The sequence below is a fragment of the Fukomys damarensis genome, unplaced genomic scaffold (assembly GCF_012274545.1).
Source record: "Fukomys damarensis isolate Sample0158 unplaced genomic scaffold, DMR_v1.0_HiC HiC_scaffold_3, whole genome shotgun sequence".
Taxonomy (NCBI): Eukaryota; Metazoa; Chordata; class Mammalia; order Rodentia; family Bathyergidae; genus Fukomys; species Fukomys damarensis.
This window is the reverse complement of record NW_022900915.1, coordinates 46,783,327-46,808,173: the sequence shown is the minus strand read 5'-3', so window position 1 is coordinate 46,808,173 and position 24,847 is coordinate 46,783,327. Positions and strand designations below refer to the sequence as shown.

The following is a 24,847-nucleotide window of genomic DNA, read 5'->3' as shown; positions in this document are numbered from 1 at the left end:
TCTGAAAACTATAGCACTCTGAAAAACCAGATGAAAGAGGAAAGACATCCCTTTCTCATGGATTAGAAGAACTAATATCATGAAAATGGCCATACTTCCGAAACTGTTATATGGATTGAATGCAATTCCAATTGAAATTCCAGCAGCACATGTCACCGATATGGAGAAAACAATCCAAAAATTCGTTTAAAGAAGAAGAAGAGATCTAGAAGAACAAAAGCAATCCAAGGCAACAAAAACAAGGTAGAGGATATCGCAATCTCCTAATTGCAACTATACTACCAAGCTATTGTGACAAAAAAGTGTAATACTGGCAAGGAAAGGGAACTGAGGATTAGAGGAATAGATCAGAAGTTCTAGAAACAACACCAGACATCTATCCAGCTCACCTTTGGAGCCAGACACCCTCACTGGAAGAAAGACAGCCTCTTTAATAAATGGTGCGGGAAAATTGGGATTTAACTTGCAAATATTAAAACTAGACCTATATCTCTTATCATGCATTAAACTAAAATTGAAATGTATCAAAGTCCTTAACATTAAAATAGAAACAATAAACTCAGTGGAAGATAGGTAAGGTAGAACTTTTGAAGACCTTGGCATAGGAAAAGATTTCAGGAACCAAAACTCATTTGCATGTGAACCAGCACACAGAATCAGCAAGTGTGATCTCTTCCTATTAGAAAGATTCTATATGGTAAGAGAAAACACCAACAGCTTGAAATTAAATCCCACAATGTAGGAAATAATTTTCATCAGCTGTTCCTGAGAAAAAGGTCTACTATCTAGAATATACAAAGAACATGAAAAAGTCAGACCTCCCAAATTTAAAGACCCAATCCAAAAGTGGGCATCTGGAATGAACAGGCATTTCTCAGACAAAGAAATAGAAATGTTGCGGAAGGAGTTGGTACGTGATACACACAGAGACACAGAATGGAAGCAAAACAAGCAAAAGTTTATTTTGTTGACAAAAGGCCAATTGCACTCAAAAGCAGTGACAGAGATCGGCCCCCTACTCCTTACAGCTCTCTCTTTTATAGGGTTTTATGGCCTTGATCTCATTCAAGTGGTTGCATTTAGTTCTCTCAGTTCACATTACCAGTATAAAAGTCATGGTCACAAGACAGCTCTCAACCCAGGTGTAGCAATTCTTTTATTTTTTTTTTGTACCAGGGATTGAACTCAGGTCCTTGCACTTGCAAGGCAGGCCACCAAAGCGCTGAGCTAAATACCCAGCCCTGTAGCGATTCTTTATAGTTAGGGGAGTTTATCTTCAAGTTTCTCCTAGCTATCTGTGCTAGCCCATAGGAAGTGGATGTTCAGGGTTAGGAAAGCAATGGTTCTTTTCATCTTGACACTTTTACAATCATGTGGGTTTGAGAACTGAGCTCAGGGTTTTGAAGTGCCCTGTTATTACAGGATGAGACCAAATGCCTCATTCAGGGTGAATGACTGTGTTGTCTGTTAAATATGACCTCAACAAAGCAAACTGCTGATAGAGACAGCAGAAGCCATTCCATATTCTGACATTTTGTAGGTTTTGCCATTTATAAGACTTTCCTCTATCAGGAATAGCCAATAATATTAATTAAAAAGAAACCCCAACACTGTATATTTTTTATAAGTTCAGGAAAGGCTGAGATACTCCACACTTGCTCAGTATTCCTGGACCTCTAGTTTCACTAACCAATATTATCCAGAAATGGTCATTCGATTTGGTTACACATTTTTTCTGAATAGATATACAATGCCCAATGCACACGTGAGAAGATGGACACTTTACTGTTATTCATCTTCATTAGCAAAGGAAAATCAGAACCTCATTACAACAACTCTGCATACCTAGTAGGAAATCTCTCTTAAAAAAAAAAGGGGGGTGAGTAAAAAGAAAATGAGAAAGAAAGGAGCAACATCGAGCTTCCCTTAGGCTGGCAGGACCTTGGTGCAGTGCCCCCAGCTGCGTGCAGTTGTGCACTGCTGTGGAAATGGTGCGGCGGTTCCTCACATGAGCAGCACAGAAGCAGCATAGGCTACGGAGTTCAAAGTCTTTCCAGAACCGAAACAGTGCGCTGCGCTGGGCCATCCTGTGCCGCAGGCTGAAGCCCAGAGGTGGAAAGCACACCAATGCCTAGACAGTGAAAAAGAATAGATAAACTCTGAACATCCAAGATTATTTAGCTTTAAAAAGGAATAAAATTCTGATATACCCTTCAAAGATGGACCTGAGAATATTATTCCAAGGACAATGAATAAGACTCACAAAGGCAAACATTGGTTGGTTCAGCCTTCACAAGAACCACAGCGGCAGTACAGCCGTACCTCAGCTCAGGAACTAAATTCTCTCGAATGTTCTGGTCGGAAACCAAACTGACCTAGGATCAAATCTCATTTCCCCATAAGCCCCACATTGAACTAACCATTGGATTTGATTCCGCTCCCATCCAACAGCATCAGTCCCCAGAATCATGGAAAGAACCCAGTTCCTGAACAAAGGTGTCGCTGTCCTCATAAGTTCTCAAGGACAGGATGAGCAGGACGAGAGCTGGGAGAATGAGCAGCTTCTCTTTCTGCTGTGAATCTGAACTCTGCATGATGAGAGGTTCGGGACCTGACTGGCATCTGTGGTTGCACAAAAACATGAATCTGCTAAATCGAATTGAATAGCACCAGCACACATAATTGAACCATAAATTCTATTTAAAGAATATTTTCTGATAATAAAAATTAGAAAAGTAAACTTAGAGTAGTGGGCTCCCTCTGAAGAGAAGCTTTCCGTTAGTTCAGTTATTAGCGGTTATGAGATAGCTATTGAAGAACATGTCCTGTGTTACCTGTGCTGGAAATGTAGTGTTGGATCTTTGCCATACAGCATCTTGGTAAAGTGACAGGTGCCTTACAACCCATGTTAAACATTCTGAGATAATAGCTATTACCATCATGAGGACAATTTCACAATGAACAGTACCTAAGGAGAATTAAATATTGATCCTCCAATATCAAAGTATCTCTTTCAGGGCGTTCATGTTAAAGTTATTATGTTGTGCAGTAAGTTTGCTTCCCAGGAAAATCAAAACTGGCAAACCCCCACTGATACACACCCTAGCATCATGGTGTCAAGGAGGAATATTTATAGGCAGGGTCCAACCAGACTGCGAGATGCAGGAAGCTAGAGAGTATGAAAAACAGCAGGATCCCCAGGAAGGACCTACAGCGCCCAGGAAGCACTGAGCAACCGTGAGCTCCTCCCTGCCCTGGCACCCGCCCAGCAGACAGCCTGAGTGGTCCCCATGGTCCAGGTCCCCCAGGAGTTTCCCGGGAGCCCTTGGGTCTCCAAGCACCATGTAAGGATAGCAGCACTCGGGCTCAGGGATCACTGCCGAGCCAGGTCTGAAGGTCATGCAGGCTGTGGAGAAGCTGGGAGGCTGGAAGGTCTCTGCTCTAGGGGCCTGGCCAGGCCAGGTGACCTCAGGCTAGGATAGCAGAGGGCTTGGGTCTGGGTGCATCCGTGTGTAGCTCCTGGGGAGTGCACACTCTGCAGAAAGTGCTTCCAGTAACAAAATTCAGGAGGAGCAAGGGCTACAAGTAGACTTTTTTTTTTTTTTTTTTTTAACAAGCCTGTGTTGAAGGAAATTTTATTTGGCTAATGTGACTTTCATACTTAGACACATAAATAGATGGATGGTAGCTGATTGATGAATTTTTCCTTAAAATCCAGAGAGTGAATGTGCTCATTAAATTCATTATTTTTGAAACATGAAGGTGGTTTATATCTAAAACAAAAATTATCATAAAATGTGGGAAAAGGTGAAAGTTATTCTGAACACTTAAGGTGAGTTGATAGTGAGACTGACAAACCCAGAGAATGGCTGATGTTCTTTATAAATTACCTTTTTTGATATATAAATACAGCAAGGCTGTGGTATTCATTCAATTATCCTCTCTTCTTGAAAGAGAGGCTGCTTTATGGACAATATAAATTAAAATTTTTATGAACCCAAATAACTTAAATTGTGAGATCTCTGTGGGTATTAAACGCACTAGATATTTACAGAAGAATCCACGCTGCCCATTAAATGATCTTTATGTAGGATGAGCAGGGGCATCAGGTCCAGACCTGTGCTCACCTCCTGGGCAGGGAAACTGTGGGGACAATTTGAACCTTCCTGAGTCTGATCCTGGTGAGGTGCATGAGGATCCCTGGGAGTAGGAATATTTCCTGCAGGCCCAGGAGGTCCTGGAGCAGATGTGGATCCCTTGACAGACCCCGTTGGCTGTGCTGATCGCTGTCTGCAGTGGAAAGGATCCCTATGTGACCCCCCGTCCCATACTTAACTCCACACCTAATCTAACTTAGCGAATGGGTGCAGGAGTCTGTGTGGGAAAGGAGCAGTTCAGAGATGAAGTGGACGTGGAGGTTCAGGCACAGGCGCTGCCCATTCCTGGTGCGAAGAGCTTTTGTGCTGACTGCTGAACATGGCCTGGTGTGCAGGGGGTGCAGCATGAGACAGGGACACAGGGACACGTGGATCCACCCAGCCTGACTCAGTTCTGCAGGACGAGGTCCTGTGCTTTGCCCCTCCTTTCTCAGTACACCTGGCCCAGGCTTACTTTTACCAGTGGTGATACAGATCTGGTCCTGCGGGCTTCCTGGGTGGTTAGGTCTTAGAAGGACACAGTAAATGTGTCCTCACTGTGCTCTCCAAATCCCTTCAAACCTGAAAAATGTTCTCTGTCTTGTTTCTGTGTTTTCTACATGGCTGGAAACACAAACTGCCCATCCACCTGAAGAGACTATCATGATATATAATACAAGCATATAACGATTTACGTGCTTTTCTCTTTATTACTAGAATTTGTTATAAAAGCACTTGAAGGAAGGAGGCCTCTTATAAAGGACTCAATTTCAGGACACTGCAGAACAGTGATTCATTGTTCTGCACAGGATATTTTTGGGGATCACTTGGCTTCAATTTCACAAGACTGTAAGCTCACATACCTGCATTTGACTTCATTGTCATAGGTGGACCTGCAGACACAGCATGGTCAGATGTTCAGGGTCCAGACACCAGTGCTAGGAGCCGGTGCCTCCCCTGTCCTGGGAATGCTGATCTGGTTCCATCGTTGTAGGGTTTCTGCTTGTAGGTGATTAGGAACCTTCCCTCTGCAAAGCTCTAGGTCTTTAGGACAATTTGCCCAGCAGGAAAACAAAGGAAGTAAAGTTTTTGCAAAACACTGTGGAGAAATTTCTTGGTTTATTATTTTGTTTTACTTCTTTTGCTCAAAGTCTGTCTTTTAGGTTTTGTAAAATTTATAGTTAACAAAACTTAAGAATTACTTTGTGAGTGCTAAAAAATTATAAAAATCTGCTCTTGCACAGGAGTAAATGCACCCCTGAGAGTCAGAACATGCATTAAAATGTGGGTCTAAAATTGAAATACTCCCATTAATTTACATATGTGCACTTTTCATCAAAGTTTTTTCTTTTTTCTTTTCTTTTTTTTTGGTTTTTTTGAGACAGGGTCTCACTATGTAGTTGAGACTGACCTGGAACTCTCTATGTAGCCCAGATTGGTCTCGAACTCACAGCAATCCTCCTGCCTCAGCCTCCCATGTGCTGGGATTATAGGCATGAGCCACCACGCCCTGCTCAAAGTATTTTCTTGATGACAACTGACTTCATAAGTGAACAAAACACCTGAGTTTGAATAAATGCATCAGAGAAATATGTTTATTTTGATTAACTTATACATTTGTTATATTTTGTTAAAACACGTTTGTTATTTTCAGGTAAATGTGTGAAGCAGAAAATATAAGTCTTTTCTAAAAAGTGCGATCTTTATTAAATATCTATAATAGTTGAATATGTCAGCCTCATTAAAATAATGATTTGAAATCACTGCTTATTTATATGTACAACATTATTTCAGGAAATCTCAGGAAAAGCAAAACAAACGCTGGATGGAAAATTACAATCAGACCTCCACTGACTTCATCCTCCTGGGCCTGTTCCCCCCATCCAGCCTTGGCCTTTTCCTCTTCACTCTCACAGTCCCCACCTTCCTGATGGCCCTGACTGGTAACCTGTGCATGGTCCTGCTCATCCTCCTGGACGCCCAGCTCCACACACCCATGTACTTCCTGCTCAGTCAGCTCTCCCTCATGGACCTCATTTACATCTGCACCACTGTGCCCAAGATGGCTTCTGATTTCCTGCTTGGGAACAAGTCCATCTCCTTCATTGGATGTGGGGTTCAGACTTTCTTTTTTGGGACTTTAGCAGGTTCAGAAGGACTGCTCCTGATGTCGATGTCCTATGACCGTTACGTGGCTATTTGCTTCCCTCTGCACTACCCCATCCGCATGAACAGAAGAGTGTGTGTGCTGATGATCCTGGGATCCTGGGCCATGGGTGTCGTCAGCTCAAGTGCCCACACAGTCCATGCCCTCCACATCCCTTACTGCAGGTCCAGGGCCATCGATCATTTCTTCTGTGATATCCCAGCCATGCTGACTCTAGCCTGTGTGGACACCAGGGTCTATGAGTACATTGTGTTCCTGTGTGCCATCCTCTTTCTCCTGTTCCCTTTCATAGTCATCCTGGGTTCCTATGGGAAAGTGCTCCTTGTTGTCTACCATATGTGCTCACGGGAAGGCAGGAAGAAGGGCTATTCCACCTGCAGTGCCCACCTCACCGTGGTGACTTTGTACTATGTACCTTTTGTTTTCACTTATCTCCGCCCCAAATCCCTCCGTTCTGCAGCAGAGGACAAGTTGGTGGCCGTCTTCTACACCATCCTCACCCCAGTGCTCAACCCCGTGATCTACAGCCTGAGGAACAAGGAGGTGCTGGGGGCCCTGCAGAGAGTTGCTAGAAGGTTCCGTCCTACCACAGTGTAGGTAAATTTCTGCCTCAGTGTATTCAACTGTGGATAGGGAGTAGAACAATGCTTAATGCTGAAGCCTTAGAAACTAGAAATATGGTTTAAGTTTTTAAATTTTGAGACACAAAATGATGAAATCATTTCTCGTATATCCAATTTCACTCACTTTGTCTCGCCTTTCCAATAAAAATATAGAGTCTATAGTTTTTGTCCCCTATTTTATTATTATATAGATATTGAAATGGAAAATGTGGAAAACTTTGCAGTTCTTTTGAATATGTTGTGCGATGAAAACCTTTACTTAATATTTAATTTATTAAAATTATACTAAAAAGCACATCCTGCAAACTCCCCTCACACGACTCACTCTCCTAGGAACACACTTGTCCCATTTTCCTTGCTTCTTTCTTACGCCGACCTCTCCAAATGTATGTGATTGGATAAATCCTGTTACTGAGTTTCTCGTGAGTAGTAGGCATACAGGAAAGCTGCCTGAGTTCACATCCTCACCTGCACATGCTGATCACTCCCGCACATCCAGAACTCACACTGGCACAGGGTGATGACAGAGACCCAAACTCTCTCTACCTCACCATCACCTCTGCCTTCCATCTGCTGCTGTTCCTCAGGAACTCTGTTCTCAACATAGCACAACTCTAAATGCTGATTACCATCGGCATACGAGTTTCCCACCCAAAATGCAGTGCATTTTGCGTGACATTGGATAAAAATTGGAGTCCAATACAAGAAAATTTAGGGCATTATCTGTCAAGTCTTGATTCTTCAGAGACACATATATTAACACATAGATGCCTGTTGGTAAATCGCAGAAATTCATACCTGACCTACTGAGTCTGTGGAAATAGTTTGTGTTTATTTCACAGGTCCTCCACAGTGTTTCTGAAACAAGGTGTCACTGTTTTCCCCAGGGTACCCTCCCCTGAGAGTCTAACCCACGGCTTGTGCCACTGCGGTACAAAGACCTTTGTCCACTGAATTTTGCTCTTTGAGATCGAGAATGGACTTCAGTGTGAAAATGAGTGCGTGTGATTGTTCATGTGAGGAGCTGTGAGCTGTAGTAAGTAATTCCTGTGGTCTAAACAAAGACATTCAGAGATGAATGAGAGCAACAGCTGCCTTTTACTTAAGTTGTAACCCCTGAGTTCTCTCAGTTTGAGCCCAGTCCCCTGGCTGACAATGCTCGCTGCATGGTCACAGTGGGGATGGGGAAGGTCCTGGACCCTGCCCAGCACCCTCAGGAGGACAGCGGCCCTGGTCTCCAGAACAGGTGGGGCTCCCACAGAAGCCCTGGGCTCCCAGGAGAAGCCCTGCCCTGGTCAGACCAAGGCCCCAGGTTCCACACACTCGGCTCCAGCTGTGTGTCCTCCTCCAGTCGCAGTACCAGGCCCAGGGAGCCCGGGTCATGGAGTCCTCCTCAGGTCCTCCGTCCACCTCCAAGGTCTCGCCCCTCCTCCTCCTCCTCCTCACACTTCAGTCCCCTCAGGGCCTGGAGGGCCAGGTGGGCTCTCCCGTAACATCCATGGCCGTTTCCTGAGGGCAACAGAGAGGCTCTTCAACTTGCAAAGACAGAGCATTCAGTGTGTGGATTTTTACTTCAGGAATTGTTTCTGTCTGGAATATGAACAATTCAAATATTCTTAAATCCTTACACAAAAATTTGGTGCAATTTTATTTATTTCTGAAGCAAAAGCATAATTATTTTTTAAGAAATTTGTGTATATGATTAAGCTTCTATTTATAACAAAAATTGTTGAATATTTTGTGAATAATTCCCTATGATGTCCATAATAACATCATTTTCAATATCAATTTGTATGAGATAAAATTTTGTCATAATTCAATGGACTTTTCCAAAGGAAATAGTTGCAACCTTTAGAATATCCTCTATGTGATTAAGAATTTCTACTTACATATTGTTATTAAATGCACTTCATTTTCATGCACTTTTCTTCCACAACAAAGTTGGAAATAATCAATACGCGCAGGTGTGTCATCCCCAAGCAGGCGCTGAGTTACAGCGTGGACACAGAAGATACCATGATAAACCAGAGCAGCACAGCCTGGGAAGGTTCAGAAGAACCTGCCTGGTCCTCCCCAAGGCAGCCTGCAGAGATCTCAGTGTCCGCAGGTCTCTGTCCTCACCTTGGCCTCAGGCCAGGCCGTGTCCTCTCTGACTGGTTCTCCTTTCAGTCTCAGTGGACCTTCCCCAGGGACAGGGCCATCCTGATACTAAGTCTGCAGCCACAAGAGGAGGAATCCTGGCTGCTGCTCAGTCTCCTGGAGGTCTCTGAGATGCCAGGTGGGGGTGGGAGGCTTATAGGTACATTTGTCAGGACAGGAGTCAAGAGGCCCATTCAGAAGCATGGCTTTGCTGTCCTGTGACTGTGGCCTCATTGTTAACCTGAGAGCTCAGGAGATCTGGGAGAGGTGTTCAAGTCCGGGAGTGACAGAGTACAGAGTGGACTGACCCGCTGGTGTCCAGCTGAGTGCTGTCAAGGAAGGGTCAGCTGGAGCTGGCCTGGAGGACTGACTTTGGTGCTTATGTCTCTTGCTGATGCTTTTTGACCTGGGCTCTGCTCTGACTTCTGAGATTTTACAGCAGTCATTTTACAGTGTGCTGAGCTCCGGTTCACTGAGATGAGGGCAGAATATGTCTCAGTATAGGAAGGGACACTCAGGAAGGAGCAGCTCTGTGCATGGAGCTGTGGCTGGCTTTCCAGAGTCAGAACTTCAAGGTCCTCCCCTGCCCTGACCCATCCTCAGGTTGACCTGTAAGCCAGGAGGGTCACTTTATGGGAGACAGGAGCATGGGTCGGGTCAGGTATCCTGAGAGAGAGACGTGACTCTGAGTTCTGCAAAACATGTTGATGGTATTGTGGGTGTGAGAAATAATCATGTATTTATGTAATTTCTCTTTAAATCTTTGACAATTCATTTTATTTAAAAGCTTTAAGAACTTTAACCTGATGGTTCTTTGAGCACTTTCTACAAACTGACTGGAGGCATTTTTGGTTAATGAAGTCTGGCTCCACCTCTATAATTTATCAGGACAGATGCAGAGAAAGCAGCATTACTGTGTAAAGTCCTGTCTCTGAGAATCCTCTGGTCAACAGGGAGCAGAGTGGGGGAGCCTGTGCTGCAGTGGAAACTGCACCGTGCACACTCTGGGGGGCTCTGCTCATTCTTTCCCAGTAGTTTCTCTTGATTCCTCTGTCTTCTTCAATGTGTCAAATATAAGTGTCTGTGCCTCTCTTATTCCTGCTATGAAGAGGGAGCTATACTGGAAAAATCTATGCATTTTATTAATTGAGGAATCAGAAAAGAGATATTTTCAGCATTATATTTTGTACTGTAAATAGAAATGTAGGAAAGAGAGGTCTACAGCATGAAATGATGCAGAATAACTCCAAATGATGATAATGAAGAGTTCATTTTCCTTCATGGGCAGCATTTGGAGAATTTTTTTTGTGATGTTGAATGTGGACCTGATTTACACTGGAGATCATGGGGGTCCTGCTCTGCTACCAAACTCCCCTTGCAGGGACAGTATATCCTAGGCACTGAGGAATAAGATCTAATTTAGATGCTGTAAAGATATCTTTCTTATTGATACTTACATTTGTGGCAGCATTGATTGGGAAAACAGTAAAGCAAGGAAATGACACTTAAATGCAGCCTGTGTTTCATCAACAATTTGCATTCATCATAATGATTAACATTTTACATGAGAAGTATATACCTCAAAAGATTAGAATATAGGCAGAGTTAAAGCTAACTTTAAATGTAAGATAAAACATTTCAGAAAAACCAGAGGAAAGATTTGAAGGAGTTTTGACCATTTTGACAGAAATAACTTTTTTGAGGTTATGTTTAATCAAGTCAGTTGTCCACACAAAGCATTGCAATGCTGAAATATCACTCATCTCTTTTCCCTGTAAGTATCAATTCTCTTTGAAATCATGGATCATGGGAACACCACATCAGATTTCATTCTCCTAGGTCTTCTCACCAGAGTCTCTTTGGGGTTGTCCTAGCAGCTATGATCCCCTCCCTCCTTGGCAATGGCCTCATGGCTCTCCTGATTCACCAGGACCCCTGACTGCACACAACCACGTTTCTCCTGCTGAGCCAGCTCTCCCGCATGGACACTGTGCTCATCTCCACCATCGTGTCCAAGATGGCGGCTGCCTACTTGACAGGAAGGAAGTCTATCTCTGCAGTGGGCTGTGGGCTGCAGATATTCTTCTTCCAGACAACTGCTGGTGCAGAGTGCTTCCTCTTAGCTACCACGTCCTGTGACCGCTATGTGGCTGTGTGCTGCACACCTGCTGCAGACCCACAAAGGCAAACATTGGTTGATTCAGCCTTCACAAGAATCACAGCGGCAGTACAGCCATACCTCAGCTCAAGAACTAAATTCTCTCGAATGTTCTGGTTGGAAACCAAACTGACCGAGGATCAAATCTCATTTTCCCGTAAGGCTCACATTGAACCTAACCATTGGATTCGATTCCTTTCTCATCCATCCGCATCAGTCCCCAGAATCATGGAAAGAACCCAGTTCCTGAACCAAGGTGTCACTGTCCTCATAAGTCCTCAAGGACAGGATGAGCAGGACGAGAGCTGGGAGATTGAGCAGCTTCTCTTTCAGTTATTAGTGGTTATGAGAGATTTTGAAGAACATTTCCTGTGTTACCTGAGCTGGAAATGTAGTGTTGGTTCTTTGCTACACAGCATCTTGGTAAAGTGACAGGTGCCTTACAATCCATGTTAAACGTTCTTAGATAATAGCTATTACCATCATGAGAACAATTTCATACTGAACTGTACCTAAGGAGAATTAGATATTGATCCTCCAATGCCAGACCTGTTAAGATTCTCTTCCAAGGAGCTCATGTTAAAGATATTCTATTTCACTGTAGTGCAGTAAAATTGCTCCCCAGGAAAATCAAAACTGGGAAACCCACGGAGACACACCCTAGCATCACGGGAGAAGCAGAAATATTTACTTGCAGGGTCCCCTCAGACTGTGAGATTCAGGACCATGGAGAGTCTGAGCGGAACAGTGGGATCCCATGGGTTCCTCCTGTCCTGGCCCAGGCCCAGGTTGTAGCCTGAGTGGCCCCCGCAGTCCAGATCCCCCAGGACCTTTCTGGGAGCTCATGGGCTCCAAGCACCATGTCATGAGTGTGGGACTTGGGTTCCGGGTTCACTGTGGAGCCAGTTCTGAGGTACTTGCATGCTGTGAAGGTGCTACAAGGCTGGAAGGTCTCTGGTCTGGGAGCCTGGCCAAGCCAGGTGTCCTCAGCAGAGGCGAGGAGAGGGCTGGGGTCTGGGTGCATCCCTGTGCAGCTCCCGGGGAGTCCACACTCTGAAGAAGGGACTTACAGTAACAAAATTCGGGAGGAGCAAGTTCTACAACTAGACATTTTTTTTGACAAGACATCGTTAAAGGAAATTTTATTTGACTAACATGATTTTCAAAGTTAGACACATAAATAGGCAGATGGTAGATGGTTGATGGTTTTTCCTTAAAAGGGATAAATTGAAAGTACTCATTAATTACGTTAGAGCATATTTTAAATATGAAGGTGGTTTATAGCTAAACTATGAATAATCATAACATGGAAAAAGTGAGAGTTACTGCGAACATTTAAGGTGAGTTGATAGTGAGACTGATAAACCCACAGAAACAGCTGATGTTCTCTATAAATTACCTTTCTTGGTATATAAACATAGCAAGGCTGTGGAGTACATTCCATTATCCTGTCTTCTTGAAATTATGGCTGCTTTAAATAGAACTATTACTATAATATAAATTAAAAATTTACATGAACAGAAATGACTTAAATTGTGAGATTTCCCTGAGTATTAAACGTTCTAGATATTTACAGGAGAATCCATGTTTCACATTAAATGGTCTTCATGTAGTATGAGCAAGGGCATCAGGTCCAGACCTGTGCTCACCTCCTGGGCAGGAAAACAGTGGGGGCATTTTAAAAAAATTAATTTATTTGTACATTCTAGATATACAGTACAGTTACATTCATTTCTGGGATCTTGTACCATTACCTGCCAGGTCTTGGTTCTCATTTTTTCCCTTGTCCCCACCCTCCCTTCACCCCCTCCTCCCCTACCCCCCTTCAACCACTTTAATTCAATTTTTACATTTTCTCATATTTTTTTTCCTTTTCCCTTATTCCCCTTTCACTATCCTTCTCACTGTCCCTACACCTTTAGCAAATAGGAAGAAAAGGACCAAAGGTGGGGACAATTTGAACCTTCCTGAGTCTGACCCTGGTGAGGTGCATGAAGTTCCCCGGGAGTAGGAATATTTCCTGCAGGCCCCGGAGGTGCTGGAACAGATGTGGATCCCTTGACAGACCCCGTTGGCCGTGCTGATCGCTGTCTGCAGTGGAAAGGATCCCAATATGACCCCCCGTCCCATACCTAACTCCACACCTAATCTAACTTAGCGAATGGGTGCAGGAGTCTGTGTGGGAAAGGAGCAGTTCAGAGATGAAGTGGATGTGGAGGTTCAGGCACAGGCTCTACCTGTTCCTAGTGGGAAGAACTTTTGCCCTGACTGCTGAACATGGCCTGGTGTGCAGGGGATACAGGATGGGACAGGGACAGGGGGACACATGGATCCACCCAACCTGACCCAGGTCCACAGGATGAGGTCCTGTGCTTTGTTCCTCCTCTCTCAGAATACCTGGTCCAGGCTTGTTTCCACCTGAAGTGATGCACTTTGGGCCCCGTGGATTTCCTAGGTGTTTATAGCTTAAAATGGCAAAATAATGCCTCCTCACTGTGCTCTCCAAATCCCTTCAAATCCCCCCCCAAAAAAGAACAACAACAACAAAACAAACTGTTCTATGTCTTGTTTCTGTGCTGTTCTACATGGTTGAAAACAGAAACTGTTTATCCATCTGAAGAGACTATCATGATATATAATGTAACTATCCAAGGAATTACATGCTTTTCTCTTTTTTACTAAAATCTGATATAAAAGCCCTTGAAGGACAGAGGCCTCTCATGAAGGACTCAGTTCCAAGACACTGTGTAGCAGTGTCCTGAACAGGACATTTTTTAGAGTCACTTGGCTTCACTTTCATGACTGTTAGCTCACATACCTGCATTTGACTTCCTTGTCAGAGGTGCACGTGCAGACCCAGCATGGTCACATGTTCAGGGCCCAGGCACCTGCGCTGGGAGCCGGTGCCTTCCCTGTCTTGAGAAGGCCGATCTGGTCTGGGGTTGTAAGGTGTCTGCTTGTTGGGGATTAGGAACCTTCCCTCTGCAAAGCTCCAGGTCATTAGGACAATTTGCCTAGAAGGAAAACAGAGGAAGTGAGTTCTTTGCAAATCATGGTGGAGAATTGTCTTTTTTTTATTGTGCTTTTTTCCATGTTTATGTTCCCTTAAAAGACCATTTTTAACTTTCTTGTAAAATTTATAGTGAACAAAGCTTAAAAATTGCTTTGTAAATGCTAAAAGTTTTGAAAAATAATCTGTGCTCAAACAGGAAGTAAATGCATTACTGGGGGTCAGGAACATGCAGTAAAATGTGGGTCTAAAGTTGAGATTGGTCCACTCACTTATGTATGTGCAGATTTCATGTAGGTTTTTTTATTGATGACAATTGATTTTGTAAGTGAACAAAATGAGTTTGAACAAAGGCATAAGAGAAATATGTTGTTTTGATAAATCATCAGATTAATTATATTTTGTGAAAACATGTTTGACATCTTCAAGTAAATATGTAAACTAGAAAATGGAAGTCTTGGGCCATTTTTTTTTAGCTCAGTGGTGCAGCTGACTACCTCTCAAGCACAAGAATCCAAGTTCAATCTCTGGCATCCTCCATCCCAAAAAGAAAATGCAAGTCTTTTTTGCAAAATTTGTTCTTTATTAAAGAGCTATAATAATTGAATGTGTCAGCCTTAGTAAATTAATGAATTGAAATGGCTTCTTATTTATGTGCCACATCATTTCAGGAAATCTCAGGAAAAGCTAAACAAATACCAGATGGAAATCTACAATCAGACCACTACTGACTTTGTCCTCCTGGGCCTGTTCCCCCCATCCAGCCTTGGCCTGTTCCTCTTTGCTGTCACCATCCCCACCTTCCTGGTGGCCCTGACTGGCAACCTGTGCATGGTCCTGCTCATCCTCCTGGACGCCCAGCTCCACACACCCATGTACTTACTGCTCAGTCAGCTCTCCCTCATGGACCTCATTTACATCTGCACCACTGTGCCCAAGATGGCTTCGGGTTTCCTATTTGGAAACAAGTCCATCTCCTTCATTGGGTGTGGAGTTCAGTGCTTCTTCTTCGTGACTTTAGCAGGAGCAGAAGCGTTGATCTTGATGTCTATGTCCTATGACCGCTACGTGGCTATTTGCCTCCCTCTGCACTACCCCATCCGCATGAACAGAACAGTGTGTGTGCTGATGATCCTGGGATCCTGGGTCATGGGTGTTGTCAACTCCTGTGCTCACACAGTCTATGTTCTCCATATCCCTTACTGCAGGTCCAGGGCCATCGATCATTTCTACTGTGATATCCCAGCCATGCTGACTCTGGCCTGTGGGGACACCAGGGTCTATGAGTACACTGTGTTTTTCACCACGGTCAATTTTATCCTGTTCCCTTTTACTGTCATCCTGGGTTCCTACAGCAAAGTGCTCCTTGCTGTCTACCGCATGCACTCACGGGAAGGCAGGAAGAAGGCTTATTCCACCTGCAGTGCCCACCTCACCGTGGTGACTTTCTACTATGTACCCTTTGCTTACACATTTCTCTGCCCCAAATCGCTCCGGTCTCCAGCAGAGGACAAGGTGGTGGCTGTCTTGTACACCATCCTCACCCCAATGCTCAACCCTGTGATCTACAGCCTGAGGAACAAGGAGGTGCTGGAGGCTCTGGGAAGAGTGACTGGGAGGTTTGTTCTGCAGGAATGTAGGTAAATTTCTGACTCAGTAAATCCAGCTATTTATAGGCACTAGAAAAATGTTTAACATATTGGGCAAGAAATTTTTTGTCATTTTGGGGACAAAATTGTATTATTATACTGATGTTGAAATGGAAATATGGAAAACTTTGTAGTCCTTTTAAATGTATTATGCAATCAAAACATTTGTGGAATATTTTAATTTTCAAAGATCGCAGAAAAAACACATTGCTATGAATCACCATTAAAACACACTCTCCAAAGAACACACTTATTCCATTGTCATTGCTACATTTTTTTATGCTGAACTCTAAAAATTGCATGTAGACACTTTAGCAGAAGAAGCTCTGATCTTGATGTGTATGTCCTACGACTGCTATGTGGCTATTTGCCTCCCTCTGCACTACCCCATCTACATGAACAGAAGAGTGTGTGTGCTGATGATCCTGGGATTCTGGGCCATGGGTGCTGTGAACTCCTGTGCTTACACAGTCTATGTCCTCCACATCCCTTACTGCAGGTCCAGGGCCATCGATCATTTCTACTGTGATATCCCAGCCATGCTGACTCTGGCCTGCGGGGACAACAGCGTCTTTGAGTACATTGTGTTGTTCAGCAGCATCATCTTTCTTCTGTTTCCTTTGTTGGTCATCCTGGGTTCCTACGGGAAAGTGCTCCTTGCTGTCTACTGCATGCGCTCACGGGAAGGCAGGAAGAAGGCCTATTCCACCTGCAGCACCCACCTCACCGTGGTGACTTTGTACTATGTACCTTTTGTTTTCACTTATCTCTGCCCCAAATGCCTCCTTTCTCCAGCAGTGGACAAGTTGGTGGCTGTCTTCTACACCATCCTCACCCCAGTGCTCAACCCCGTGATCTACAGCCTGAGGAACAAGGAGGTGCTGGGGGCCCTGAGGAGAGTGGCTGGGAGGTTCCTTTCTACAACAATGTAGGTAAATTCCTGCCTCATTGTATTCAGCAGTGGATAGGGAGTAGAACAGTGCTTAGTGCTGAGGCCTCAGAAAGTAGAAATGAGGTTTAATATTTTTTAATTTTGAGATACGAAGTGATAAAAATTATTTGTTCTAGTGTATACAATTTCATTCCCTCTGTCTTGCCTTTCCAATAAAAATATGGAGCCTGTAGTCTTTGTCATCTGGAGACAATATTTTATTATATAGATATTGAAATGGGAAATGTGGAAAACTTTGCAGTTCTTTTGAATATGCTGTGTGATCAAAACCTTGTTTAATATTTTAATATTTAAAGATTACAGTAAGAATACATTGGTGTGAATTTACCTCAAAATACTCACACCCCTAGGAACACACTTATCCCACTGTCCTTGTTACTTTCCACTCTGACCTCTCAAAATGTATGTGACTGAATAAATCCTGTTACTGAATTTCTCATGTGTAGTAGGAATACAGGAAAGCTGTCTGATTTCACATCCTCACCTGCATGTGCTGATCACTCCTGCACATCTGGAACTCACACTGGCACAGGTGATGCCACAGAGACCCAAACTCTCTTTTCCTCACCATCACCTCTGACTCCCATCTCCTGCTGACCCTCAGGATCTCTGTTCTCAACACAACGCAATACTAGATATTGATTAGCATGAATTTTGCTTGACATTGGATAAAAATGAAATACAACATATGAAAAAAGAGCATATCATTTGTCAATTCTTGATTCTTCAATGAAATATAACACAGAGATGCCCATTCATGAATCACAGAAATGCTTGCATGTCCTATTCAGTCTGTCTAGATATGATTGACTTTATTTCACAGGCCCTCCACAGTGTTTCTGAAACGAGGCGTTATTCTTTCCACTCAGGGCTGCCTTAAGCTAATGGGCTCAGGCAATGCTGCTGCCTCAGCCTCCTGAGAGTCTAAACCATGGCCTGTGCCACTGCAGTACACAAACCATTGTCACCCAAGTCTTGCTGTTTCGGACACAGTTTGGGCTTCCTTAGAAATGAGTGAGTGTCACTGTTCAAGTGAAGAGCTGTGAGCTGTAGTGAGGAAATGCTAATGTCACTGCCCGCAACACAGCTGTTAAAAATGCAGTCTTAGGGCAGTGATGACAAATAATGGTTGCTGTTTGTTCCCAATGGAGGCACAATGGATCTCACACGGTTCATCGGTCCAGAGTCGCCAGTGTCTGTGCAGCCGCACACACATCCCAACAGGCACCTCTGCTCCTCCGCAGAGCACCCGCCCAGTGTTGGCCAGCGATTCTTGGCTGCCAGCGAACAGCCACTCGTGTGCTTTCCATCCACCTCCTTCGGCTGGGCTCTTCCAACTCTGTGTTAGTGGAGTCCAGTGACGGATGGCTCTGCGTGTAGCCTGCTCTTCTGTAAGCATTGTGGGGGTTACAATGCACGCCACACTCATCCGCTGCCCGCAGATGGTGCTCCTTTCTTGTTTTGTACTCTATCCTGCCTTAATATATTCCTGTTTATTGTCATCACGTTACTACTGCGAAAGTCACCTGTGCTGCATTTAATTTGGAACTGGGAGGATTAAAGCTGTTATAAAACTTCTTTGTGTGATCCTTTTATTTCTCTTGGTGGATATCTGATGAATTTTTCATAAAATATTTTTAGAGTGTTTATATTTGAACTTCAGCCAGGATTGCACATGCTGTGAATATTACCAAATTCTATTCATTACAGCCCAATTATTGAATCATCAAAATATAAATTGCAGAAAGCTACTGAACAGTATCAAAATAATTTTTTTTTTTTTTTTTTTTTTTTTTTTTTTTTTGGTACTGGCGATTAAATTCAGGACCTTGTGCTTGCAAAGCAGGTGGCAGCAACACTGAGCTACATCCCGGCCCTCATGTTGCTTTTTATTTGAATTTCCCTAAGGAGTAAATATTTTGAAGACTTATAACTCAACTGATTTCATATTTGCCTGAACATTTCCATGTTTGCAAAACGGATCTACAGGTATTGAAATGCAACTCATTCATGGACTCAACATTATGACTTGAATAAGACTATGAAAAATTTTAGAACTAAAATTATAGTTTGGCTTTTTAGGCATTATTATTTAGGACCTAACATAGAGCTGTTACTGTTCATTAACTGAAGTTTAGTTATTTTAATTAAGCAAAACATATAGTTTTCTCTGAAATTCTCTATTTCACTTGATTCCTCATCTTCACTGTGCATTGTAAGAAGACAGACCTACTGCCCTGGGGAATGATGACTCTCAACTTCTGAAGCCTTCTCTTCTAGGAGGCACTTTGACAAAACATAAAATTACAGAAAGGAAAGAAAAATAGGTTATCTACTGAAATTTTCTTATTTTTTGTTAGCAAATTACTATAGAAATACAACCAATTTCAAGCAATACACTTGACACTGTTAAAGTGATTGCTGATGTACAAAGAAGATACGTGGGATCACACATTCAGTTTTATTACTTTTCCTAGTATATGCATTTGCTTATCTTCTGAAGACAAAGCGAAGGGGTAAAAATCAGGCTAATGTTGGTGTAAATTAACATACTAAGAATGGATCGCTTCACTCATTCCCCGTTTTTCACAGCGTTGGCTGGGATTGTGCCCCCTGTCTTCCTATGTGGGGAGCAGGGGAGTCTGGAGGACACAGTCCAGAAGCACAGAGCAGGGACAGCGCTGTGGTCCTGCAGGATATTTGGAAACGCAGCTGGGGACACCGGAAGTCCGGCTGGAGGAGGAGGAGGTGGAGCTGAACATCTAGCTCCAGAGACTCCCAGCTGTAAATCCCGCCTGCCCAGTGAGCACAGCAGATGGGACAGAAAGATGTCTCAGAGAAGAGCTCGGTCTCTAGGGTGTTTTCAAGACGCATCGCCGGACTCTGGGATTGGTGAGATGAATTTAATTCCTAATGTGATCAATAACAAATTAAACAAGCCCAGCACTATCACATCATTAAGTTATCTGAAATAAAATAAAAATGTTAAGGTAAAGTATCTTCACTACATTTCACAGAAGTAGAGTGAGCTTCTTGGTTTCCCTTTGTTTTGTTCCTTAATTCATTACTCATCCTTGTGACCTGTGTTCAGGGTTAACTCTCACTTTAGGGCATGGAGAAAAGTGCGTCTAGAAATCATTCATTGTGCACCTCCCACCGACAGGCACCAGAGTCTGAGGTTAAAATGTGCTGCAGAGTCCTGGGGAGAGATAGTCGGCTTCCGGCCTCCCACGGGAGACCCAGCTGCAGCCTGTGGGGAGCGGATGTTGAAGAGCACAGTGGCCTGTGGGACCTGGGGTGGGCTGGCCACTGGCAGGGGAGCTCGCACTCGGGACCTCTGCCCAGGCTGAGCCCCAGCCTTGGTTAGCGGCCTCCTCTCCAGGAACACACATAGCTTACTGGGCTGAAGGTCAGGTGCTTCTGCAGGTAGGATGTCCGTGCTCCTTCCTGACACTTACAAGTGCTGAACGTGGTATAACTGGGACCACTTATCATAAACAAGGGAGCTCAATGCGTTTGCTACTGTTCCTTAAAGTTCCCGTGTATATGGTGATTATTTATTAGACTTTAGAGTCCGTCAGGGTGCATTTAGGCAAAATCATGGTGATAAAGCCAATGCCTCTCTTCCCTGTCCCTCTGGAGCAGGTGGACCATGGGGCAAGTGGACGGACCTTCACCCTCTGAGCACCCTGACCCTATTCTGTCTGGCAGCAGAGCAGTGCTGCCTAGTGGAGTCCTGGACCTTTCATGTAGTGAAAAATTGGCCATCAGATCCCTCAACATAAAAAGAGCTTTGGGCCCCGAGGGGCAGGGGTGAAATGTGCTGTGGGAGGAGGACACTGGGCAGAAGTGTGCAGGAAAGGGGTTTATTTACTTATTTATATCCCAGACAACAGATGACTCTTCTGGTTCTTAATCTCAGCCAAGGCTGAGCCAGGATCTCTTTCCTTCAGAGCCTGTGACATCCAGACTCCTGGTTGGCCCCAGGGACTCACGCTGAAGCCAATTTCCAGCTCCTTCTCAGGACAGCCTGAGTCCCTCCCTGAGTCCCTCTGCTCCTGCTGCCCTAGGCAGAGGTGGCAGTGCTGTCCCCAGAAGCCACAGCCCAGGAGACCTCAGCCAGGGGGTGCCGCCTTCCTCCCTCCCCTGCTGCTCCTACACCCCTGATCCCCTGTCCCCAGCCTTGGTCTAAGCACGTGTTCCTGAGGTTCCCCACTTCTGGGGACGCTCAGGCAGCAGCAGTGAAGGGGCTCAGGGTGCAGACATCTGAAGCTCCGGGGCCTGGTAGGACAATGTGGATGCAGACAGAGTCCATGCTGCATGGAGCTTGCTGGAGAGGTCACAGTGGGCAGTGGGGCCAGGGATACTGTGGGGGCTGAGTGCTGCGTTCCTGTATTCCAGGTTAGAGCAGCAGAGGTGGCAGAAATCCCAGGGAACCATGATGTCCCCTCTTGCTGAAGCCCTGCAGAAGGTACTTCCTGTCCACCCACTGAGTTACACTTGCATTACCTGGTTTAACTGGGTCCAGCCTGAGTCTCCTTTCCTAGTCCTCCTCTCTTGTTTCCTCCTTCCTCTTCTCCCTCCTCTATGTGTTACACAATGGTTTAATTCCATGTTCTGAGAACTCAGAGATAAGAGGCCAAGCAGGGCAGCTGCAGGACTGACAGCACCAGCAGGGCGCTGTGCAGCTCTGTTCGGGGCTCACGGTGCAGGGTGGGCTCTCCCCGGAACTCGATGCTGCCTCTGTCTCTTCCTGAGAGCAGCCCTCAGGCAGAGCCTACTGCCTCTTGGGTGCAAGGGAGGATTGTTTGTCACTGTTTAATAGAAATTCTTTTCAGGTGTAATTTGTAACTGATTGGTATTTTGTGCAAAGAGGAGAGAGAATATGTTTCCTGTATATATATATAAGATCTTAAAGTCTTTTATCAAAGCACTAACAAATAGATCCCCCTTTTGTCATTTTTAAACACAGGTTTGAGAGAATAGCACATTAATTCCTAGGCTGGACAACAACTATTCTACCTCTTAGGCAATATTCCCTATCAACTCTTCTAAAAACATGAAGATGTTTTTCCACACGTATTATGTCAATTCACTGCTGGATTTCTGCTTCTCTTATTAAATTGCCCTGCAGCTGACTGATTAGCAGAGTCAGGAAGCTTTTTAAAAATGTTACTCACCACCCCAGCAAGTCTGACACTTGACATTTTCACGACTGAACTAATAATGATTGTATCAAGTAATTCATGGATACTGAAAGATAATTAAAAGTTCAAAAACTACAGTATGATTATCATATAACTTATAGATAGTCAAGCAGTTGTACTATCACCAAAGTTTTCCTCATACAATATTTTCCAAACAAGTATTTTTCAAGAAGAGTCAATTTGATGCTTTCTTGTCCTTCACTTGTGTTACAGATACAATTGTCTTAAATAAATTTTACTATTGCTGTATATACTGTATGATTATATCAGAGCACATGAGTAAGCTTAATATGTCTTGTGGTGGTGTCCTCAGTAGAATGACCACCAGTTACAAAAGAAATTTACTGTGCTTTGCATGCTGTGTCCATAAAATGAGATCTCTTTACTATAAAATTTCTAATGGCTAAGTTAATAAATACGTGGACTATTTTAAGCACTCTCATGGCAACCAAATGATTGACAGAGTCAAGATGTGTGCAGGCCATGACTAAGGGGTGCACTAGGACATGAGGGAGTGGCTGTGTCCACAGCTAGGACTCGATTCCCAGTGGGCTGATGGTTAGTGGAGCCTTTACCCAGTCCTGGCCAGGGACAGTTTGCTTCCCTGAGAGGAACAGAGAGGTTATGTCCTGGGTCATTTCTTCCATGCATTTCAAACAGTGAGGCTGGCTGAACAAAACAGCTGATGAAATGGGCTGAGTAATGAAGAAGCCTAAGTCACACCTGCTCCCTCTGTCCTCCCTCTGTCTCTCGCTGTCTCTGTCCCTGTCTCTCACACCCACACAAACACAAACACTCACACAAATATTGAAACCACACAGTCATTTAAATTCTATGTGATATGTTTAGAAAAAATAATAATGATCCACTTAGTTTCATTCTATTAAACTTTTATAAAACTTCCAGTATCAGACTTACTGCACTGTGACTAACTGTTTTAAGAACACATTAGTGGTAATTCTTTCAAGTAGATTGCAATTTAATGAGAGAGCGGAAGTCAAACACTGAGTAGAGATAATATATATGCTATAAAGTCAGCACTTCATTTGAAGCCCTTTGCATGGATGTGATATAATACGTGGAACAGTGAATGTCTGGCCTAGGATCAGTGTACAGTTGGCTCAAATTATATTTAAATAGAGTACATTTTTATTCTATATTGTTGTTTTTTCTCTATAACCAGAGCCCTGTTTCCTTAAAATACATTGGTGTTTTAAGTTCAAAAAATTTACATGGAGAATAATACACACCAATAAAATTTTAAACTAAACTGAGGGTTTCTTCCAAGTGATCAATTTTTTTTTCAGAAACTAATTTATTTTACTTTATTTTTGTCATTGAGTTTGTTGGTACTTTTTAGGTATACAGTACAGTTACATTCCTTACTGGGATCTTGTACCTTTACATGACAGGTCTTGGTTCTCATTTTTTTTAACCCTTGTCCCTGCTCTCCCTTCACCTCCTCCTCCCTTCCCTATTTACAAAAACTTTATTTCCATTTTTTCATTTTCTCATATTTTTCTTTTCCCTTATTTCCTTTCCCCTACCCTTATCACTTCCCCTACACCTTTGACCCTTTTCTTGGCACTAGGGATCAAACTCAGTATCTTGCACTTGCTAGGGAGGCACGGTGCCTCGGAGCTACATCCTTAGCCCGGATATAATTTTAAGTGTTAACTTTTTAAATAATGTTTTGAATGCTTCCCTTTAAGAAATTTGTATATCTCATTTTCAGAGTCTCTCCATATCTCCATGTCTTTACTTTTTGAGTAAAATATTAGAGTACCATAAATTAAACATTAATATGTGAATTGTTGATGCATGTAGGTATATATTTGTTTTAAGGCATAGATCATAGACACAGAACACGTGAAAAATTAAGTGCAAATTGTAAGAAATACTATTCAGATATAAATAATATCAATGCCTATAACTCCCCACAAAAAGATCTGTCACATTATAGTTTAATTGTGTAAGAAAACAGAAAATATCAAAATATATTCTTCAAGATGTATTGTTTATTTTGATTAAATGTAGGTGATTTATTACATGTAAAACATGAATATTTGAAAATATAAACATATTTTACTATAACATTTTATTACTTATCACATTTCAGAACCTAGAAGTCCCACATTTCAGTGCCTTTAAGTACAGGTTTGAACATTATTCAGAAAAAATTCATGTTCTTGACCCTGATATTTGCTTAGTGCTTTGTCACAGTGGAAGCAGAGCTGGGAGGCAGGGACAGCACAGGCTAAGAGGAAACTCTCCCTGGTAGGAAGAACATATTGTTGATGGATTCACAAAACGTCCCCGAGTGACACTGAGGACCCAGGCTGGTGTTGGCTCCGGGCGTTTGGCTTCCACCAGGGAATGGGGCAAAGATCTCCTACCATGTGGGTGGGAGAATGACAGTGAAGGGAGGCCCCCTCGTGTTTATCACGTAACAGGACGGACGGTGGGATGCGGCAGGCAAAAGGTGAAGTGGAGAAGGGGTGGGGGGCCAGGAAGCGGAGGGTTGCAGGCGTCCACAGGCGTGCAGGGAGGGCTCACTAAGCCACACCTGAGGGACAACTGGAGCGAAGTTCCCAGGATTCACAGCGACCTGGAGAGTCAATGTAGATCCCAGGGCAGATTCAACCCGCTCACTCCCCCAGGTGACTGAGGCTCATGAACAACCCATCCTGCGAATCAAAGGACGCATGATGTTAGCTGAGAGACACTTGGTCACAATGACAAAGTGTGTGTCACTGGCTCATATTTCATTTTATAGATTTATGTTTAAAAAGTGGACATTTATGTG

The 24,847-nt window shown here is 43.6% G+C and overlaps 3 protein-coding genes across 3 annotated transcripts; all 3 read left to right on the top strand.

Moving 5' to 3' along the window:
• The first annotated feature begins 5,961 nt into the window (after nucleotides 1–5,961).
• On the top strand, nucleotides 5,962–7,956 carry LOC104858249 (olfactory receptor 2L3). The gene is made up of 2 exons (XM_010618334.2): nucleotides 5,962–6,878; nucleotides 7,902–7,956. The coding sequence occupies exons 1-2, from the start codon at nucleotides 5,962–5,964 to the stop codon at nucleotides 7,954–7,956; spliced, it is 972 nt and encodes a 323-aa protein (XP_010616636.2).
• Nucleotides 7,957–14,935: 6,979 nt separating this feature from the next.
• Nucleotides 14,936–15,877, top strand: LOC104858248 (olfactory receptor 2L5-like). The gene has a single exon (XM_010618333.1). It carries the CDS (start codon nucleotides 14,936–14,938, stop codon nucleotides 15,875–15,877), a length of 942 nt encoding a protein of 313 aa, XP_010616635.1.
• Nucleotides 15,878–15,920: 43 nt separating this feature from the next.
• On the top strand, nucleotides 15,921–20,184 carry LOC104858247 (olfactory receptor 2L3-like). Its single transcript, XM_010618332.1, has 3 exons — nucleotides 15,921–15,936; nucleotides 16,189–16,810; nucleotides 19,944–20,184. Exons 1-3 carry the CDS (start codon nucleotides 15,921–15,923, stop codon nucleotides 20,182–20,184), a joined length of 879 nt encoding a protein of 292 aa, XP_010616634.1.
• Nucleotides 20,185–24,847: the final 4,663 nt, after the last annotated feature.

Bases quoted from the DNA above. Each gene is read 5' to 3' on its own strand.
- LOC104858249 (XM_010618334.2), top strand. From the start codon at position 5,962: ATGGAAAATTACAATCAGACCTCCACTGACTTCATCCTCCTGGGCCTG. The intron at 6,879-7,901 runs GTTCCGTCCTAC...TTTGAGATCGAG, and splicing joins CTGCAGAGAGTTGCTAGAAG to AATGGACTTCAGTGTGAAAA.
- LOC104858248 (XM_010618333.1), top strand. From the start codon at position 14,936: ATGGAAATCTACAATCAGACCACTACTGACTTTGTCCTCCTGGGCCTG.
- LOC104858247 (XM_010618332.1), top strand. The intron at 16,811-19,943 runs GTAGGTAAATTC...CTCTCACTTTAG, and splicing joins AGGTTCCTTTCTACAACAAT to GGCATGGAGAAAAGTGCGTC.